At 42.4% G+C, this 21,852-nt stretch overlaps 1 protein-coding gene across 4 annotated transcripts in view; it reads right to left on the bottom strand.

The window, feature by feature from the left end:
- The window catches only part of LOC106569778 (plectin), a 225,313-nt gene that overhangs the window by 25,023 nt on the left and 178,438 nt on the right, over positions 1 to 21,852 (bottom strand). For 2 of the 4 annotated variants that reach the window (XM_045694589.2, XM_082961061.1), the window contains 20 exons: positions 20,958 to 21,124; positions 13,638 to 13,753; positions 13,415 to 13,521; positions 12,941 to 13,060; positions 12,472 to 12,567; positions 12,181 to 12,308; positions 11,479 to 11,572; positions 11,054 to 11,208; positions 10,018 to 10,345; positions 9,777 to 9,854; positions 9,510 to 9,671; positions 9,138 to 9,242; positions 8,516 to 8,611; positions 8,295 to 8,420; positions 8,009 to 8,161; positions 7,594 to 7,748; positions 7,083 to 7,209; positions 6,544 to 6,727; positions 6,267 to 6,287; positions 4,186 to 4,343 (listed from right to left, as the gene is read on the bottom strand). In XM_045694589.2, the coding sequence (XP_045550545.1) occupies positions 4,186 to 4,343; positions 6,267 to 6,287; positions 6,544 to 6,727; positions 7,083 to 7,209; positions 7,594 to 7,748; positions 8,009 to 8,161; positions 8,295 to 8,420; positions 8,516 to 8,611; positions 9,138 to 9,242; positions 9,510 to 9,671; positions 9,777 to 9,854; positions 10,018 to 10,345; positions 11,054 to 11,208; positions 11,479 to 11,572; positions 12,181 to 12,308; positions 12,472 to 12,567; positions 12,941 to 13,060; positions 13,415 to 13,521; positions 13,638 to 13,753; positions 20,958 to 21,124 (2,676 nt within the window). The remainder of the gene's footprint in view (positions 1 to 4,185; positions 4,344 to 6,266; positions 6,288 to 6,543; positions 6,728 to 7,082; positions 7,210 to 7,593; positions 7,749 to 8,008; positions 8,162 to 8,294; positions 8,421 to 8,515; positions 8,612 to 9,137; positions 9,243 to 9,509; positions 9,672 to 9,776; positions 9,855 to 10,017; positions 10,346 to 11,053; positions 11,209 to 11,478; positions 11,573 to 12,180; positions 12,309 to 12,471; positions 12,568 to 12,940; positions 13,061 to 13,414; positions 13,522 to 13,637; positions 13,754 to 20,957; positions 21,125 to 21,852) is intronic. The other 2 variants (XM_082961060.1, XM_045694588.2) reach the window with 1 other exon arrangement.

Raw genomic sequence — 21,852 nt, 5'->3', positions numbered from 1 at the left:
ATGGGAGAAATATATTTCACCCCCCCAGTCCTTTTTCCACACAACTTCATCTAAAATTGTTGAATGAGTTTCCTGTAAACAATAGATATTGTATTCCTTCTCTTTTAGCCAGGTAAATACTGACCGTCTTTCCTTATTATCTAAGCCATTATAATTATAACTAGCTATACATATTTCAGCATTTACCATAATGAAGTACACATTTGAAATCTATTTATCATTCAGAGGGGTTGGGTTAAATGCGGAAGACACATTTCAGTTGAATGCATTCAGATGTACAACTGACTAGGTATCCCCCTTTCCCTTTCCTTTTAATATATGTTTGTAAACTCACCATTAAAGTGTACCATAGTGATTGAGTGTCCATATAGCTATACCATGATATTTGCATTGCTACTAAATTAACCTCCAATTGTTCCTCACTATTCCACCTGCTAAAACCCCTCCCCATCCCAAGTTGGGTTGTCATCCCAGTGACCGGCAGACCACACCTGTCCCCCTGGATCCCAAGGCCTCCAAGAGATCGGGACCCGTCCTTCGAAAAGAGCAGACAGTGCCACCCACAGAACAGAAGCAGATCAGCCACCAAAAGCATTTCCATCGCCCTCACCTGGATTTGTATTATATATAGCTATTAAGAAATATATATATATTAAAAATACTGCTTATGTTAATTAACAATTAATATTAATAATTAATAATTATTATTTGTAATAATGTAGGTGGTTCATGCAAAGGATTGTTACCTATTATCAGCATTGACATTACAAAAATTACATTTTGGCAAGCAATTATTATTTTAGCAAACAATTATTGTGATTCATCCTATATTGTCCCAATCATCTTTACTCCCTAGCAACAGTTGTGGGACACACACACACACACACACACACACACACACACACACACACACACACACACACACACACACACACACACACACAACCCCTTTCCCCCACAAACAACCATAAACTCAGATGCTAAACAGTTGTTCCATCCCAGAGCCCAACTCAGGAAAGGCCTTGATTTACGAATGCATATACAGTCGCAGCTGTATGAGAAGGCCTGCAAAATTGAGCAAAAATGGGCAGAAATGGGGAGATTTGATTAACCATTGTCACGTCATAGGTAGAGATCAAATATAGCCCCTTCCCCTGAAACACCCACACGTGGCCCTCGTTGGGACCATATTGGGACCATGATTTTGTGCCACCAGGGCCACAATAATATGCCCCCTCTCTGAATGTCCGAGTGTGACCCCCTCCCCATGGGTTACTGCAGCTAATGTTGCCAGCACTGCCACTGCCTGGGTGGGGGCCACCAACCGGCTAGGTACAAGGTCGTCAAGGTTTTCATTAGCAGGTTTGAGAATTTCCTTCTATATTATGCTCTCCTATCAGGGGCTTTGGCTTTGTAGGACCAACCCTGCCAGGCAGGCTCAGAATCTAGATGGGGCGGTGCTGCTTAGTAGTGTAACGTTAGCTAGCTACATTAGTTGTCTTTGTATCAAAGATAAAGGTAAACGCAGCCACTGCTAGCTAGCCAACTCTACCAGCTAGCGGTATTGTATCATGTCCGATTTTAAAATAGCTTTTTGGTGAAAGCACATTTTGCAATATTCTAAGTACATAGCCCAGCCATCACGGGCTAGCTATTTAGACACCCGGCAAGTTTAGCCTTCACCAAAATCAGATTTACTATTATAAAAGTTTGATTACCTTTTGTTGTCTTCGTCAGAATGCACTCCCAGGACTGCTACTTCAATAACAAATGTTGGTTTGGTCCAAAATAATCCATCGTTATATCCGAATAGCGGCGTTTTCTTCGTGCGTCCCAGACACTATCCGAAATGGTAAATCAGGGTTGCGCGCATGGCGCAATTCGTGACAAAAAAAAATCTAAATATTCCATTACCGTACTTCGAAGCATGTCAACCGCTGTTTAAAATCAATTTTTATGCAATTTATCTCGTAAAAAAGCGATAATATTCCGACCGAGAATCTCCTTTTCGGCAAACAGAGGAAAAATCACAAAGACGTGGGGAGCCAGGGCACGCGCCTAAGCCCACAGTCCCTTGATCGGCCACTTGAGAAAGGCGATAATGTGTTTCAGCCTGGGGCTGGGATGACGACATTCAGGTTTTTCCCGGGCTCTGAGCGCCCATGGAAGACGTAGGAAGTGTCACGTTAGAGCAGAGATCCTTTGTAAAAGATAGAGATGGCAAAGAAGTTCAAGAAATGGTCAGACAGGCCACTTCCTGTAAAGGAATCTCTCAGGTTTTGACCTGCCATTTGAGTTCTGTTCTACTCACAGACACCATTCAAACAGTTTTAGAAACTTTGGAGTGTTTTCTATCCAAAGCCAATAATTATATGCATATTCTAGTTACTGGGCAGGAGTAGTAACCAGATTAAATCGGGTACGTTTTTTATCCAGCCGTGAAAATACTGCCCCCTAGCCATAACAGGTTAATAATCTATTTTAAAGTGTGTATCCCATATCTGCACAAAATTGAAAGCTCTCTCTCACTACCCCTGTTCACAAACACACATGGGCTCTGGGATTTGCTGCCCCTATCCTTTTTCACTTACTTAACTCCACACTTTTCCAAACACAAAAACACACCCCACCTTCCATCACAATACATGCACACATACCCACATGCATTCTATGTCCTCCGTGTTTTATCTCTTCCATGTTGATTCAGTACCTTGTGTTCCAGTTCCTTATATTTCATGATGTATTATTTCGCAAATTATCCTTTCTTCTAATGCTGTCTTATCAATTTATTAAATACTGTAAATGGAAAGTCTAAAACAAATTATTTTCCAACATTCCCTAACTAGAAGAATATAGTGTAGTTGTAGTTTATTTCTTTAACAATTCTTGTATTTTATTGCTTTTCTATATATTTTTTTATTACAATCCCTATCATGGCTAGTGTTGGGTCTTCCATTATTCGACGACTCTATGGGAACTTTGTAATATTTTGAATAGTCATGGAGTAGTCTTTGTGTCTCGGAACATTTGGTTATCAATATACAGTTTGTCGACTACGAGAGCTACACATTTCCCTTTTAATCTATTTTCCTTGAAGATTGGGTGCATATCTTTGCGCCGTTCTGCAATTTCTTCGGGAACTGATCATTCATGTCTATTTTCGTGCCAGCAAGACTTTTACCCAGTCTTTTAACCATTATTTTATCTTTAAAGAAAGCAAATTTGGCAACGATTGGCCACTCATTTCTCTGTCCAAAACGGTGTACATGTTCTAAGAACTTCTCCTTCTTTCTCTTGGATACCAGTAAGTACCAGATGTTCTATCATGGATCTAGTCTGTATGTCAAGTAAGGCTTCTCTCAGAAAGATGTTTTCCTTTTTAAGTTCATTAACGTTGGTTTCAATCTTGTTGACTGTCCCTTTTAGCTTGTTGGTTTCTTTCTCCAATGTCACAGCTTTCTCATCACTCATCTTGAGCCTTGCCTTCAACTTCTTTATATCCTTACTGACTAATTCGAGTATGCCCAATTTGTCACTTATCGATTTGAACAGATCGGTTCCCACCCTTACCATTCCCAGTTGTGAAAAGCTTAAATTGTCTGTGTCAGTCGAAGAGTCAAGTTTTCTTTCGGGATTGGTTCTCCTTTTTTACACTCCGTCGTTTGGGTGTTGCTTGATTTGGTCATATTTGTCGATACATTTCTCTAGCCTTATGATTTGTTTTGTGTTGTTATCAAGATTGAAGGTTATTACCCACCAGTTTGTGAAGTGCTAATATTTAGTCTAACTTACCGATATTGAATATTATGTTTTGATCTTGAGGTGATCTACACTACCGTGTTCAGTCCGCCATCTTGCTCAGTCTAGGGTGTGAATACTTATGATAATGAGATATTTCTGTATTTCATTTCAATACATTTATAAAAAAATCTAAAAAACATGTTTTCACTTTGTCATTATGGGGTAGGGTGTAGATGTGTGAGAAAAACATATATTGAATATATTTTGAATTCCAACTGTAACACAACAAAATATGGAATAAGTCAAGATATATGAATTCTTTCTGAAGGAACTGTATTTTTGTGTCGACCACAGGAAGACTAGCTGCTGCATGTGCAACAGCTAATGGAGATCCTAATAAACTAAACAAAACAATGTCACTTAGGGGTGACGTCACTGCAGTACCTTCTGCTCAGTGGTCCTCTGGGCGCAAGCCATGAGTGGATTCTTGTCCACGGGCTGACGCAGACGTGTAACGGTGCGAGTTTCACAGCCCTCCAGCTTCAGACGCAGGTCCTTGATCTTGGTCAGGTAGCTCCGACACTCAGATTCATCTTCCTCACCTGAACAGAATGGAGAAACCATTACAAAGGTGTATAAAAAGATTAATTTACAGCTCAAGAGGACTAGAATCCCAGATCATAAAATAGTGCTCTGATCGCCGATTAACCTCTTAGACTATAACACAGTGTTAAGAACCTCAATGAATCGTAAAGGAAATCACTCCACAAACTATTATCCTCATTCCCTTAATATTGAATGATACAAAGAGCATATTTTTGCTTAAAATTATCTGCTTACATGGGTTGCATCCCAAATGGAACTGTATTCCTTACATAGCGCACTACAAAAGCAGTTGACAGTTTATTTTTTTTCCTGAGTTTATATAATTTGTTGTTTTACTTGTGAGACACAGCTGAGTGAGCATAATCATTTGCTTTTTTTATTTTACTGGACTGATGGCCTGCATCTGATATTCAGTCTGAGGGGAGGGAGCAGCGGTGACGCTGCCTCTCACCCTACTCATCGTCCCTTCCCTCTCCCTCCCTCCGCTGAGAAAAGGGGACACAGTCTTCCACTGCATTATTTATGCCTCATTCACCAATTCATCTTATTACTCCTAATAATAACAACGCAAGCATATCAAAACACTTTTCTACTCATCCATCGCAGCATGAGTGGAAGTAGGGAGATTGAGCATTTCATGGCTTATGAAAGTGTTGAACAAAATGTTGACTGTGGTGAATAACAACTTAAACACCAACTTAATCATAAAAACATCAGCTTCTTTGCTGTATTTGTTGAGTCTCTCTCTAGTCATAGTTTTAAAAGTTTTTAAATCTCACAGTATCAACTTTGCTGTGTGCTCGAGGCTTCTTTTTAGTCTATGGACACAGTTATCTGAGCTACCGGATTGGCCAGTGGTAGTCCTATAGGTGCACGTGATTTGCTCTCTGGGCCTGCCAAATAGGCGGAGTTTTACCTTCAGACACATGTAACGATTCAAAATGGGAACACATTGCCTTCTCGGCGCTAGGGCTGCTGAATCAAGTGCACCTACCGCCAACAGCGCAAAATTATATATATCCAGGTGAAAGCTATGATCCCTTATTGATGTCATTAACTCCACTTCAATCAGTGTAGATGAAAGGGTTAAAGAAGGATTTTTAAACCGTGAGACAATTGAGACATGTATTATGTGTGCGTGGCATTCAGAGGGTGAATGGGCAAGACAAAAGATTTAAGTGCCTTTGAACAAGTTATGGTAATAGGTGCCAGGCACACCAGTTTGAGCATGTCAAGAACCGCACCGCTGCTGGGTTTTTCACGCTCAACATGGGAAACCCATGTGTATCAAGAATGGTCCACCCCCCAAAGGACATCCAGCCAACTTGATAAAACTGTGGGAAGCATTATAGTCAACATTGGGCAGCATACTTGTGGAACGCTTTTGAAACTTTGTAGAGTCCACGCCCCGACGAATCGAGGCTGTTCTGAGGGCAAAAGGGAGTGCAAATCAATGTTAGGAACACCTTCTAATATTGTCAGGGCATGGGCTCTACAAGGTGTCGAAAACATTCCATAGGGATGCTGGCCCATGATGACTCCAATTCTTCCCACAGTTCCTAATGTTTTGTACACTCAGTGTATGTCACATGAAATCCATAAAATCACTCAAACTTCTGGTTATAAATGCATAGTTTCAAAATCAAACTCAATCAACTGCCAGCTCATGCAGGAGAAAAATTCAGAATTATTACACATGAATAAACAACACAATGCATCAACACAGGCAAACTCATGCGATTTGACAAGGTGGCTAACGCAATGAACAGCGAAGTTAGAGAAAATCTTGGATGGTGATCAATGATGGTTAGATTGAGGGAAGTTGATGAAGTGAATCAGAACGGCCCTATTTTCATCCCTTAACTATCAAGCTTTGCCAGTCAACACTGCAGTCTGACACTGCAACCAGGACACCTTACCTCCAGTGGGCGCCACATTGCCTGTAATGTGAATTCAACAGTTAACCACTATTTGTAGACAAATGGCTGTGATGAAATTCAACATTTCTAACAACAAATATTGAAATCATGATGTTCATGAACGGAAAATGCAACGACAACTCATAAGGTATGCAACAAAGAGTGCAATAAAGTGTGCATAACAAAGTGCAATACTGATGTCATCAAAAATAACTTGGTTGGATGCTTCTTCTTGTACTATACAGGCCCTCTCCATGCTCGGATGTCTGACACTCACCTTTCTCCACAGAGTGCAGCAGTCCTTCGTAGTGCTGGCTGGCCTTTTTGTAGCCACTCTCCACCTGCATTCGGTCATCTGCCCCAAAGAGCTGGGAGTCCTGGTTGTCTCTTAGAAAGTCTTGGTAGTGGAACTCCAGGTTCCTCAATGCTAGCCTGTACTCCTCCACTGTCAGAGTCCTAAACTGCAGTGATGGGGAAGAAAGATAGGGAGGGTGAGCATGGTCAGGAAGAGTGTTATATTCTCTTTGCCTGAATTCCATCAGAAAATCCCCCCCATTCCAGAACCTTTGGAATTGTGTAGCTAACAATAAATAATTCTGAGGGCGTAATTTAATTAGACAACCAAGAGACACCATCTAATGACAAAAAATATGTCCTTTATTCTCTAATCTACTGTCTCCAAAAATGTATATTTGTACGTCCCAAATGGCACCCTATCCCCTATGTAGTTCAATACCTTTGACCAGGGCCCGTAGTGCTCTACATAGGGAATAGGGTGCCATTTGAGATATAGCCTGTGTGAAACCTTGAGCTCACCATGGTAATGTTCCATAAGCTGATGAGGTGGATGTCTCTCATCAGGTACTGCCAGGACATGAGGCTCTTCATGTCCACGTGCAGCATCTGCCACAGGACCAGCAGGTTCTGGTGACTTTCGTTCAGACTGTGGAGGAGGTTTGAGGTTAGTGAACCATACAAGTGCCGGGGTCAAATGTCTTTACGAGGCATCAAAGGTCTGACAAAGGTTAAATCAAAGGGCTAAATCAGAAGGTCTATCCATCTTATTTTAGCCTGGTCGCCATTCTGTATCTGCTCTCTTGCCAACTCCTTATGGAATTGTCATTCCAAACAACAATGGAGTGGACAAGAGCTCAAACAGATCTGGGACCAGGCTAATGTTGTTAATGATAAGGCTAAATCAAAGGTTTTGGCCATGTTGTTTCATGGTAGGCTAAATCAACGGCTTTAGGCATGTTGTTTATGGTAAGGCTAAATCAAAGGTTTTAGCCATATTGTTTTAAGGCAAGGAGATGATTGGTTGCCTCACCCTGAGACACCGCTCACTGCGTCCTTATTGATGGGTGGAACCAGGAAACAGATGGAGGGCACAGTGGCCTCGCTGCCTTTGGGGTTCTGTACTTTCCACTTGTACGGCTGAGAGTTGTCCATCAGTGCACACTCATCCCCTCTGTGGACCGTGATCTGGAAAGAGGCACAAAATGAACGCCCATGTTGTACTGTATCTGACCAGTTCTAATGACACGCCTTCGAGCATGACTAATAAGATAAATAAAATCAACAGATACTATTGCTGTTATACTTCTAAGTGTTACTAATCTATGTTTTGAATAAACACTAAATTTCCACAGATTCTGATAAGATGCGCTTATACTAAGTAGTAGCCTAAGAGTGTTTGCTCCTCCACTGGAAAGCTGGTCACATGAATAGTAATATCTCCTCACCTCCATCTGTTTGAAGTCGCAGACGGCCTGGACAGGCACTTTACCCTTGACTGGTGTACCAGGGTTACGTGGCTTCAGCTGGACAATGGTCTTGGCCCTCCGGTTCAGCCCATTTAAGTGGGTCTTAAACTCTTTCAGTTGCTCCTTCTCATCCTATATATGAACCACCACAGGGGTATTTAACAATACAGACAATGAAAGATGCTGTTGCTTTAGTCATGTCACTGAACCAGAGTTGCTGTATTTTCTCTTCACTTCTTCAATAAAGTAGAATAAGTCAACCTACAACTGCGTCCTGTAACAAGTCCTCGAGTCGTGTGACAGTGATGTTACGGTCACACGTGTATTTCTTCTTCATAGTCTCCTGCATCTTTTTCATCTTCTCCTCTGCCTCTTTCACATCTGAGAAAAACTACAAGGGTAGAAAAAGAGGAGCACAAACCGTTTTAGAGATAGGATGATGTATTTTAATTGGACTATCTGAGGGGGATATATGAGTTGGCATACTTGGAAGTAGGAGGTGTTCTCTTTCAGGTGGGACTCGATGCAACAGCAAAGCTGCAGGATCCAGCTCCACTGGGTCTGCAAGGCTTTAGTGAAGGCCTTTGGTGGGGAGAGAAAAAAATAGCTTAAGAAAAAGACCTATTCTCATATCCTCTGCTCTTAGAAATAAAAGACAAAGTCAAAGACAAATCCATGTTAAATATATACTGTAATGCAGGGGTAGGCAACTAGATTCAGCAGCGGGACGATTTTTGCGGATTTTTGCTGATAGAACATAATTACAACAATTTGAACATCACAAATTCACCACAAGTAAGCCCAAAAAGAGATTGTATTTCAAAATAACATGATCATTTCATACCTTGATTACATCAAGGAACAATCACAAATCTTAATTTTATTAATGGGAACATATTTTCTAAATACCTTTTTTTAGCTGAATTCTTTTGTATTTTTTTTTAACCAAAAACTAAAATCCCAAAAACTTTGCGGTGCCAAAACAAATCACTTGCGGGACGGTTTTGGTCCATGGGCCCCCTGTTACCGACCCCTGCTGTAATGTGTGTGTTTGTATACTGTTCAGGAAATTTTAACAACTTAGAAACTCTAGTGATTGTGTTCTCACCTCTACAGACTCCTTGGCAGGGTGACCCTCCTTCAGCAGTTTGTCTCCTTGGAACTGGACACTGTTGACCCTCTTCTCTCTGTGCTCCAGCTCTTTCATCAACCCCTGAAACAAACCAAACAGACAGTGCTATGGCATTAGGGGGGATATTACTAGATATGAAAGTGCATCCCCCTAATCATAATAAATTACATTTCATTGTCAAAATAATAATTGAACATAATCTGATCAAAATCGAATTAAAGATGGGAGTACTACTGTTCTGTACAGTGCAGTACCTTTTTACTTTACCCTACAAGATCTGTATTATGCCTAACTCTATTTAGCTAATGTTGAACTTTCCAGGTTGGGTGAGGATGAGAACAACCATACCGAGTAGTTGTCTTTCTTGGCATTCATGTTGGTATTGCGTTCGCTCCAGTCATAGTTAACCTCCTCCTCCTCTTTCTCATTCAGCCACATCAACTCCTTGGTGGCTGCAGTGACAAAGGCATGAAGCTCATCCAGGCTGCACAGACGAGCCTTGGAAGAACTCTGAGGAGAAAATAATTACAATGAGATTGGAGAAGACGCATTAGATAAATGGCAGATTGTTGAAAAGTTGTAGTTGTACGTTAATATTTTGAGTCCATAACTTACCAGAAGCTTGCTATAATGCAACTCCAGCTTGGATAAGTAGTCTCTGTAGGCACATTTGCTGACAGGGGAGAGCTGACTCTGAAGGAGAATAGAAAAAGATTAAAGATTAGAGAAGAAGCATGGCTAAAAAAAAGAAGCGGTCATTTTGGCAGTAACCAAAGAGGATCAATGATGGTATAACTGAATCAGTCTAATTTTCCCCTAACTCCAATCCCATCCCAGGTAGTTTTTCACACTGTACCTCGTCTGCTTTTGCTCTGTTGATCTTAGCACGGAACTCGTCCACTGACTGGTGCAGGCCACGGTGGCTGCCCAGCTGGGACTCCACGGTGTGCAGGTCCGAGCCCCATTCCCCCTGGTCCACCCACCTCTGGTTCTCCTCAACCCAAGCCAGCAGGTCCTGGATGTAGCGCAGGGTCACCTCATCCAGCTCGGGACGCACCCTCATGGGGACCTGCTGAAGGGTCTGCATCTGGGACATGGGTATCTGGGTGGTAGTCACTTCAGACTTCAGGCTCAGGTTGTACTCACTGCGCAGGTACATCAGCCGCTCGTGGAGACGGTACACTCTGGAGGTAAAACAGGAGAAACAATGCTGAATCGTTCAATGACAACGAAACAGGTATTTCAATCAATTGGATTTAACAAGTTGGTTTAACAATACAGTAAGGGCTTAGGTTTCATCGCGTGTTGCACAAGGCCTCACAATAATACAGTAATGCTCTTGAGTGGATAAGACTGCTAAATAGCCAGACTGCTAAATAGCCAATTAATGGTACCCGAACTCTCAGTAATGACTATCTTGCACTGACCCTACTCAAACTCACTAGACTATATATACACACCATATACACACTCACTCCCACACACTACATTGACACTCCCACACAAAACCCACACAACCCCCCCCCCCCCACACACACACACTTTTACAATCATGATTTGCGGCTGCTACTCTGTTCTTTATTTTACTATTATTATTATCTATTCTGATGCCTAGTCACGTTACTCTGCCTTCATGTACAGTACATTTCTACCTCAAATACCTCATACCTCTGCACATTGATCTGGTACTGGTACTCCCTGTATATAGCTCCATTCTTGTGTATTTTATTTTATTTATTTTGTGTTACAATTACTTATTTTTTTAACCATCGTTGGGAAGGGCTCGTAAGCAGGCATTTCATGTTAAAGTCTACACCAGTTGTATTGTGATACAAAGTTAGATTTTATTTTGATGTGGAGCTTAAATGGTTTTACTCAGTGGTTGTTCTGACCTGCGGTACATCTGTTCAGCTTGTAGATGGCGTCCGTCCTTCAGCAGCTGCACGTCATTGAAGAGGTACCGGATCATGCCCTCTGCCTTGTCCAGGTCTGTCTCTACCTCTGCTGTGTGCATAGCAGGCTTTCCTGAGCTCAGCAAACGGACATCCTAGAACATAGATACAGTATAAACACTATGACACCATGTGTTCCATCTTGAATACAGCATTAGTAGACATCAGTCCATGAGCCTGAGAATGCTTTTGACCATCCGAACACATCCAATCTCACATAACTGTGGGGTATTCATTCACTGTATCATTGACTACTCAGTCTAGCAGCATGGATTTGTGGTGACAAATCTGTAGGGCCACAGATTGTACATTATGAAGTCTACATTGGCTGTGACTGTCTCCCCCTGGCAGGGTGTGAGACTCACCATCTGTAGCAAACCCTCAACCTGGTTGAGCTGCTCCTCACACACCCCAGACTCCATCTGGACCTTACTGACAATCCTCTGCAGCAGCTCCAGCCTGAGGGTCAAAGGTCAACACATCAGGTCAACACATGTTCCACAGTCTCTCCTAAATCAGCTCTGAGGCTGGGGTATTGTCTAATGAGGTAATGAAATAACTAGATGATGGTACTGTAAATCTGTCATCAAGGCAAAGGGTGGCTACTTTGCAGAATCTCAATATAAAATATATTTTGATTTGTTTAACACTTTTTTGGTTACTACATGATCCCATATGTGTTATTTCATAGTTTTGATGTCTTCACTATTGTTCTACAATGTAGAAAATAGTAAAACAATTAAGAAAACCCCTTGAATGAGAAGGTGTGTCCACACTTTTGACTGGTACTGTAGTTACAGAAGCCTTTGGGTGTGAATGCTCTTTTTTACAATGTTTTATGTCCTGTTTAATGTGTTACTTCTGATAGACATTGAGCTTTTAATTTAACAACTGAAACACAACAGAAACACCACGTGACAGAGTTCCCAAATCAAGAATTTCTCCTCAGAACTGCATCTAACAAAAACATCTGTAACGGATTTCAGCATCATCTCAAAGATGAAGGTATAATCTCAAACATCATTGACCCTCCACAGTGTTGTACGTACATATAATGGCAGTCTCACCTCTCATATTCTGTCCTTAGAAGACGCTCTCTCTCCAGTATGGCTACATGGAGACGACCCCACTCCTTCTCCACATCGATAGGCTGGTACCCAGGGGGAACCTTGACATTACCCACTTGAACTGCACCCTACAAGGACAGACAACGACAGGCACAGGCAGGAACATTTTTAAAAAAGGACAAGCATTTACTTGATGCAGTTAGTTTATTTAACTATTCTTTAGATGTGTCCAAACATTCACTCTGGGCGTTTTGGCTTGGACCTTCTCCTTTTAGTGGTTTAATTGCTAACCTCAAAAGACGTGTAGATGTGTTTGGATCGATTCTTGTCTGCTTCCTTTGCAGGCAGCTCTGTTTCCTTGAACTTCAGAAACTGGCGCCAAAGAACCTGTGGTTTTAAGATGTTGCTGAATTAATTCAACATGACAATTAAACATACGAAGCTCTTGTTTCATCACATCCCTAAGACAATTTTCAGAAAACAGAGACAAACAGTTAGATTATTTCCTTACCAAGCAAGACATAAGTTATGGAGACTAGTACCCTTTACCAGTGACTTATTTTCTCATTGCAGACCACTTCCATAACTGCTACCCCACTGGCCCCAATAGGAAAAAATTATGCTAAATTAATTCACTGTTACAACTGAACATAGCCTTTGTCATACATCAAGTCTCTAAGACAATTATAACACATTTGGAGCAGACAGAATATTCACTTACATGTATCAAGAGATTTCCCTAATAGGTGAGGAGACTTACCTCAGTCTCCTCATAGCTGGTAGGGAACTTCCTCTCCTCAAACACGATGATGTGGTGTCTGATCCACTGCAGCAGCAGGGTCACCAGCTCATAGTACTCCTGCCAGCGCAGCTCCAGCTCCTGAGGGACACACAGGAGACAGAAGAGGGTTCATTAGAGAAAGGTTGAATGGACTAAATCAGTTGCGGGTAGTCACCATATCATTGCATTAAACATCACTCCACTGGTTAAACATGGTGTAGGGTGAGGTTTCCTCTAGATGCTGATCTTGGGTCAGTTTTGCATTTACCCCTCTAATGGTTAATGTTAGTATTGGGGGAGGAGAAGCTGATCCTATACCTGTACTTAAGGGAAAATTCACCCCGGAGCATCAAAGACATCTTACATTTTGGGAAGATGTGATCTCAAAGGTGAGACCAGGAGGATTCCCCCTAGTGGTGATGGCCTATATGGTTCCAAGAAGACGACACTTACATTGGCTTTCACCTCATCCTGGACGTCAGGTACACGGGGCATGACATCATACAGGGAGGACACGTATGTGATGATGGACTTCTCGTCTGGGTGTGGCACATCCACATCTTATTAGAGGGGAGACAATGAACACCAGTTAAAAACTGATTTTAGAAAAAGATAAATGCAAGTATTCATACAAATACGCCACTAATAGTATTGCGAGTAATTGAGAAAACGATACCTTCTGGGTCGAGCAGCCGAGTGACGCCCAGGTCTCTCTCTGCCACACTGAAGGCCTGCTCCAGGTTCTCTACATGGGTCTGTCGGTACACCTTACTCATGTCAATCAGAGTAGGGCTGGGGACAGAACATAGAAAAGACTATTAAAACTATAAAATTGCATCTCATTTTCTTGTATTTTCTTATAGAATATAGGACAAATGGTTGTATTATATTCATCTTTGCAACCCCAAAACATTCAGGTAAAACCATTAAATGCAGGTTATTTTCTAAAAACATAAGGATAAAACATAATATAAGCACACAAATGTCATTGTTATGGCCTACATAATTTTGCCCCTGTCAGGCATCTGTAAAACAATCAAACCCATTGACTGATCCAGCAGCTCGTTGCTGTAGGCCAGGGATCATCAACTAGATTCAAACGCGGAACCGTTTTTTTTTCTTGAGCGAATTATCAGGGGGCCGGAACATAATTATAAATTATTTGTAGCCTGCAAATTGACTGCAAGAAGCCCAAACATATATAATATTTGACGAAAACATAATCATTTCAAACCTTGCTTGGATTTGTATACTATCACATATCTCTCTGTTATGCATGGGAATATTTGGGAACAGATTTCCAAAATTAATATCCCTTGGAGCTGATTTCATGGTGTCTTTTATGTCCAACAATGACAATTCCCCCAGAAATAACCGCCAGTTGGGAAACCCTGCTGTAGGCAGTTTAATCATGATGGACTGCCTACATTAGATCCTTATCGACATGCCTCTGTCAGAGGAATGTTTATACAGACAGGGGCAGACAAAAACAAGAGCTCCTACTAACAACCAATTAGTTTGAAATTCCATGTACAACTTGTTCCATGTACACTGCCAATAAAGCTAATTGCAGTCAAATAGTGTGCAGATACAAGATTTGATTGCTTGGAATGAGCACAGGGCATATCATATTTGCCAATGGATTTAGCCTAGCGTGGTTAAACAAAATACAGGGGATTTGTAAAGAAGAGGCGAAAAATGCATAACTTATTAGATTCCCTATAGGAAAATAACTAATGTCTAGAAGTAGCAAAAAAAAGGAAACGGCTATCAAAATTAATCCCAACCACCACCTTAATGAAACACTGACATAAACCCTGCATACCATTGCACAACTCTCTGCACATAGTAGTCTCCATGGCCCCTGGGGTAGTGCTCCATATCAGAGTAGAGGACCTGTCTATAGGAGTGTCTGTCCCTGCTCAGGTTCACTATGCGTGGGTCTGATCCTGACCCAGACCCTGCCTCCTGCTCCCCGATCTGGGAACCTCGGCTGGAGGAGAATTCCCCCGGGTTCTGTAACCCCCGATTCGAGTCAAAAGTGCTACTCTCAGCTGAGACATCTTCACACAGCATGACAACCCGGTCCTCCAGGTCAATGACAGAGCCCTGGGTGCTGCTGGAGGTGCTGTTCAACCGTCTCTTGGAGGAGCGGAACTTCTTCTTTAGACTGTGCATCATGTTGATGGTGTGTGTCCTCAACTGCAACAGTGTCCAAACAGTGTCCAAACTCTCCTCTTGCAGTTTTTCTTTTCAGTCTTACAAATCCATGTGTGAGACTATGACTGATGTTTTTCAGATTTAGCTCAGATGTAGAATCCCCTTTCCACGGCTAGATAATGTGCAAGCCTTGACTGTTGACGGTCATAGAATTGAGAGATTACTTTCTCATGCATTTCTCTCATTCAATAAGTTGTACGTGAGCACAGACTGCTTTGTTGCTTTGTCGTTCTGCAGAGTGTGCTTCTGTCTTTCCCTTGGTCTGTGTGAAGTTTGTATGGCAGACACACGTGAGACACCTGGGCATACCTGAGCTGTGCTGCTACTTGCTGAGACTTAAAAGCACAGCCCCTGTGGGCATCTTACTTTAAAATTCATGGGACACACACCCTCAGTCACAATCCTCTCTCTTTTCATGCAACTAAATAAAACCACATAGCTGCCTTGCCTAGCCACCTCCTGTGCCTTTCTCCTGAGTCCTGTGTGTAGAGTGTGAGCATACAGGGTGTGTGTTTGTACGGTATGTGCAAACATGAAAAGTCCCTTGTCAAAATCTATCCTGACCCCTTATGGTAGGTGTTATGCGTATTCTTTTTACACAAACATTTAGCTAACTTTTTCATTGTAGATTGAATGTTACTGCTATGTGACGTGTTGGATTTGCACCTACCTGCCTCGGTGGATGACCGTGGAAGATCTTTCACCCAGAACTGTCAATAGGCTAATAGAAATGTTAGGTTTTGTTGTTTCTTGCTGTAGTGAAAAGTCCTATACAAATTACATCTATTATTATTATTATTATTATTATTATTATTTATTATTGCTATGTGCATGAATGCATACCTGGTCATGCGGGATTGCTACGTCAAATAAAATGTTTTTGTCAATGAAAACAAATAAAATAATGAGAAGTACTTGCAACTGACTGCATAACTGTAGAGGAAGAATGAGAGAAGGTGATACTTGAGACTATTGACTTGCAGGCGCTGAGGCCCAGCGTGATGACTCAATCACGATTTATGCCATTTGGATGGTTGACCATTTATGGGCTATCACAGAGGTCAAACACAACTTATCTGTGGCTTTCTCTGGGGAGGGACATTCTCACAGAACCCTGGGAGCATGGACACCGTTGGAGATGTGAAGACAGATGAAAACGTGAAATCCACTAAATGGATGTTACTATGAATACCATCACTGCTACCATCCGCGATGCATACAAAGCCCGCCCTCCCTTCGGAAAATCCGACCATCTTGCATCTACCGTCTTATAGGCAGAAACTCAAACAGGATGTACCAGTGACGAGAACCATTCAACGCTGGTCCGACCAATCGGAAACCACGCTTCAAGATTGTTTTGATCACGCGGACTGGAATATGTTCCAGTCAGCCTCAGAGAACAATATCGACCTATACACTGACTCGGTGAGTGCGGTTATAAAGAAGTGCATTGAAGATGTTGTACCCACTGTGACTATTAAAACCTACCCTAACCAGAAACCGTGGATGGATGGCGGCATTCGCGCAAAACTGAAAGCGCGATCCACCACATTTAACCATGGAAAGAGGTCTGGGAATATGACTGAATATAAACAGTGTAGTTATTCCCTCTGCAAGGCAATCAGACAAGCGAAATGCCAGTACAGGGACAAGGTGGAGTTGAAATGCAACGGCTTAGACACGAGACGCATGTCTACAGTAAATCACGGACTACAAAAAGAAAACCAGCCACGTCATGGACGCCGACATCACACTTCCAGACCAACTAAACACCTTCTTTGCCCTCTTTGAGGGTAATACATTGCCACCGCCGCGGTCCACTGACAAGGACTGCCCCCCCCCTTCTCCATTGCTGACATGAGTAAAACATTTAAACGTGTTAACCCTTGCAAGGCTGCTGGCCCAGACGGCATCCCTAGCCGCACCCACAGACCATGCGCAGACAAGCTGGCTGGTGTGTTTACAGACATATTCAATCGCTCCCTATCCCAGACTGTTGTCCCCACATTCTTCAAGATGGCTACCATTGTTCCTGTACTCAAGAAGGTAAAGATAACTGAACTAAATGACTACTGCCACGAAGCACTCACTTCTGTCATCATGAAGTGTTTTGAGAGACTAGCCAAGGATCATATCACCTCCACCTCACAGGCCACCCTAGACCCACTTCAGTTTGCATACCGCCCCAACAGGTCTACAGACGACGCAATCGCCATCACACTGCACACTGCCGTATCCCATCTGGACAAAAGGAATACCTATGTTAGAATGCTATTCATTGACTACAGCTCAGCATTCAACACCATAGTACCCTCCAAGCTCATCATCATGCTGGAGGCCCTGGGTCTAAACCCCGCCCTATGCAATTGGGTCTTGGACTTTCTGACGGGCCGCCCCAGGTGGTGAAGGTAGGAAACAACATCTCCACTTCGCTGACCCTCAACACTGGGGCCCCACAAGGGTGTGTGCTCAGCCCCCTCCTGTACTCCCTGTTCACCCACGACTGCGTGGCCATGCACGCCTCCAATTCAATCATCAAGTTTGCAGACGACACAACAGTAGTGGGCTTGATTACCAATAACGACGAGACAGCCTACAGGGAGGAGGTGAAGGCACTCGGAGTGTGGTGTCAGGAAAACAACCTCTCTCTCAATGTCAACAAAACAAAAGAGATGATCATGGGCCAAAGGACACAGCAGTGGGAGCACCCCCCTATCCCCATCAAAGGGACAGTAGTGGAGAAGGTGGAAAGTTTTTTAAGTTCCTTGGTGTACACATCACAGACAAACTGAAATGGTCCACCCACACAGACAGTGTGGTGAAGAAGGTGCAACAGGAGGCTGAAGAAATTTGTCTTGTCACCCAAAACCCTGACAAACTTTTACAGACACAATCGAGAGCATCCTGTCGGGCTGTATCACAGCCTGGTACGGCAACTGCACCATCCTCAACAGCAAGGCTCTCCAGAGGGTGGTGCGGTCTGCACAACGCATCACCGGGGGCAAACTACCTGCCCTCCAGGACACATACAGGAAGGCCTAAAAGATCATCAAGGACATCAACCACCCGAGCCACTGCCTGTTCACACCGCTACCATCCAGAAGGTGATGTCAGTACAGGTGCATCAAAGCTGGGACCGAGAGACTGAAAAACAGCTTCTATCTCAAGGCCATCAGACTGCTAAACAGCAATCACTAACTCAGAGAGGCTGCTGCCTACATTGAGATCACTAGACACTTTATACAATGACACTAAATAATGCCACTTTAATAATGTTTACATATCTTATATTACTAATATCACGTGTATACTGTATTTTATACCATCTATCTATTGCATCGCTCATCCATTTACTTACATGTACATATTCTCATTCACCCCTTTAGATTTGTGTGTATTAGGTAGTTGTTGGGGAATTGTTAGATTACTTGTTAGATATTACTGCGCTGTCGGAACTAGAAGCACAAGCATCTCGCTACGCTCGCATTAACATCTGCTAACCATGTGTATGTGACAAATACAATTTGATTTGATTTAATGTTTGGATTGTTTCAAGAGTTCAAAAGTTGATATGCTTTATTGTACAGTAAGTGCTATGGATTTATTGTTACAGGGAAACTGTGTTATTTGTTCGGTGGACTGAGGATATTTCAAAGAGGAGTGACACAGGGGTGCTCTCCTATCATTTAAATTTAGTTGATTCGATTAGGATCTGGGTGTGTTGTTCCTGTCTATTGTTTTTCTAGCAAAGTGCAAAGAAATGTTAATTTTTCTTGAATTGGGAAAAAGGACGGTGAATTTAAGAACTTGTTAACAAGCTCCATATTTTTTTCTCTTAGAGAATATTCTGAACTGAAGACGTGTCACCATCTTATGTCTTAGCGATAATTACATTTTTAAAATTTGATTTAACCTTTATTTAATGACGACCTACCCCGGCCAAACCCTAACCCGGACGACGCTGGGCCAATTGTCCGCCGCCCTATGGGACTTCAAATCACGGCCGGTTGTGACACAGTCTGGAATCAAACCAGGGTCTGTAGTGACGCCTCTAGCACTGAGATACAGTGCCTTAGACTGCTTTAGCATCTATGTATCACTAAATGGATGTTACTATGAGTACCATCACTGCTACCATCCGCGATGCATACAAAGCCCGCCCTCCCTTCGGAAAATCCGACCATCTTGCATCTACCGTCTTATAGGCAGAAACTCAAACAGGATGTACCAGTGACGAGAACCATTCAACGCTGGTCCGACCAATCGGAAACCACGCTTCAAGATTGTTTTGATCACGCGGACTGGAATTATGTTCCAGTCAGCCTCAGAGAACAACATCGACCTATACACTGACTCGGTGAGTGCGGTTATAAAGAAGTGCATTGAAGATGTTGTACCCACTGTGACTATTAAAACCTACCCTAACCAGAAACCGTGGATGGATGGCGGCATTCGCGCAAAACTGAAAGCGCGATCCACCACATTTAACCATGGAAAGAGGTCTGGGAATATGACTGAATATAAACAGTGTAGTTATTCCCTCTGCAAGGCAATCAAACAAGCGAAATGCCAGTACAGGGACAAGGTGGAGTTGAAATGCAACGGCTTAGACATGAGACGCATGTCTACAATTTAAGAACTTGTTAGCAAGCTCCATATTTTTTTCTCTTAGAGAATATTCTGAACAGAAGACGTGTCACCATCTTATGTCTTAGCGATAATTACATTTTTAAAATTTGATTTAACCTTTATTTAATGACGACCTACCCCGGCCAAACCCTAACCCGGACGACGCTGGGCCAATTGTCCGCCGCCCTATGGGACTTCAAATCACGGCCGGTTGTGACACAGTCTGGAATCAAACCAGGGTCTGTAGTGACGCCTCTAGCACTGAGATACAGTGCCTTAGACTGCTTTAGCATCTATGTATCATGTATTTCATGTACACTGTAATAGTTTGAGAGTTAATTCTTTCGTGGCTAATAAACTATATTAGTTGAATGGAGTAAATGCATTCTTCATTTTACAGAGTCATTATTTTATTGACTATACGCTTATAATTTAGTAGGTCTATTGGTAGTTGTTATTTACACTATACACATAGCATATGATTGGGTAACACCTTGACATCCCTGATCTGCTTGCCTCAATAAATTAATGCCAGAACATTGGCCACCAGGATTAGCTATTTGTATCTAGTCTCTTAATAATTGCGTAAAGGTGCAAATTAGACACGTTCATTATAGTCATACTAAGTGGTGACGCAAGGCTCACTACCTTGACTAGATCCTCTAGGGAGTCACAGGGCCTGTTGCATTTATTCACATAATATTGGAGTCAGATTGCTAAATGTAGTTTATTATTATATTCAACATTTCTACATAATTGTTGGATAAATTCCATCCAACTATAAATGGTGACCCTCAGTTGACAGGGGGTTTTACACCCTTACATAACTACCTGAACAAGTCAGCCTTTCTGCAGTGCACAGCAAATATGAATTTCACATTCCTCTCTTTGTATGTACAGTAATAAAGAAAACATTTAACATGTATGTGGAACCTTGCAAGGATCACAGGGGTTCACTACGTCCAAAGGATGTATATAATAGCAAGTCCAGGCAAGTGCATGTAATCACAAAATGATCAGGCATAGCTAAAAAAGTGTTCTTGCATGTCCATTTAGGCCCCTGGCACAACCTTCATCCGTGACCCCATGATTTCCTCAATCCCCAGTCAGATCACCTCAATACTACTTCTTCAAGGCTGCATCTCACCTGTGTTTGTGTATGACAGCGTTGAAGAGCTTGCCGTCCCTCCAGCTGGTGGTGAAGTTGTCGCAGCGCATCCCGTGGTATCCCTCCACCATGCGCTGGGACCACAGCAGCAGCTTCTCCTTCGCCGTCATGTCGTCTGACTGGCCATTCACCTGGATGTCTGAGATCTGGGGGGGGGGGGGGGGGGGGGGGGGTATTGGTATTGGTAAGACAGGCTATAGAGTATTCTTTAATTGTGGGATCCATAGGGTATCCCAATAGTATTAACACATCTGATTTGAACTAGTTTGATGATTAGTACATTTTTTGAATCGGGTGTGTTGGTACTGGGCTTAAACAAAAACCTGCACAACTTGTAGGTCTGAATAACACTGTTATAGATGGTTCAAGGTGTGCTGGGTTGGCAAAAAGGCTGGCAAAAAGGGTTAAGGGCTGTGGATAAAGTGCACATACTGGAAGAGAACTGTGCACGCTTTGGTATAATCATTATGCATGGATTTAAAGTTCAAAGCAACTTGACTTGATCCAGGCAGATGATACATTTTCAACCTGAATAACCAACAGTCAGCAGTTTACTGCTGTGAAACCCTCCTGAACAGCTTTATGTTCCCGGGTGCAGAATCCAACTTGTGAAAGTAAAAACATCCATGGGGCACAGAATTGAATAAGGTGCAGCAAATTCCTGCAGTGAATTCCTGCTTGAAAGAAGATGGAAGATAAAGCTATGAGTCACAGGTACAGCCTTTTGAATCTCTCAGCAGTCCATTTCCCTCAGTAGTCTATGGTGGATCTGTGTTTACTTTAGTGTTTTGTTTCTGATGCTCAACACAATGTGTACACTGCACACTGTGTTCAATGCATTGTTAAATAATTAATGTATTGCCATGCTAGAAAT

This window comes from Salmo salar, chromosome 14 (genome assembly GCF_965601325.2).
Source record: "Salmo salar chromosome 14, fSalSal1, whole genome shotgun sequence".
Classification (NCBI taxonomy): domain Eukaryota; kingdom Metazoa; phylum Chordata; class Actinopteri; order Salmoniformes; family Salmonidae; genus Salmo; species Salmo salar.
Note: the sequence above shows the minus strand (reverse complement) of the source record. Positions and strands in the feature narration are given on the sequence as shown.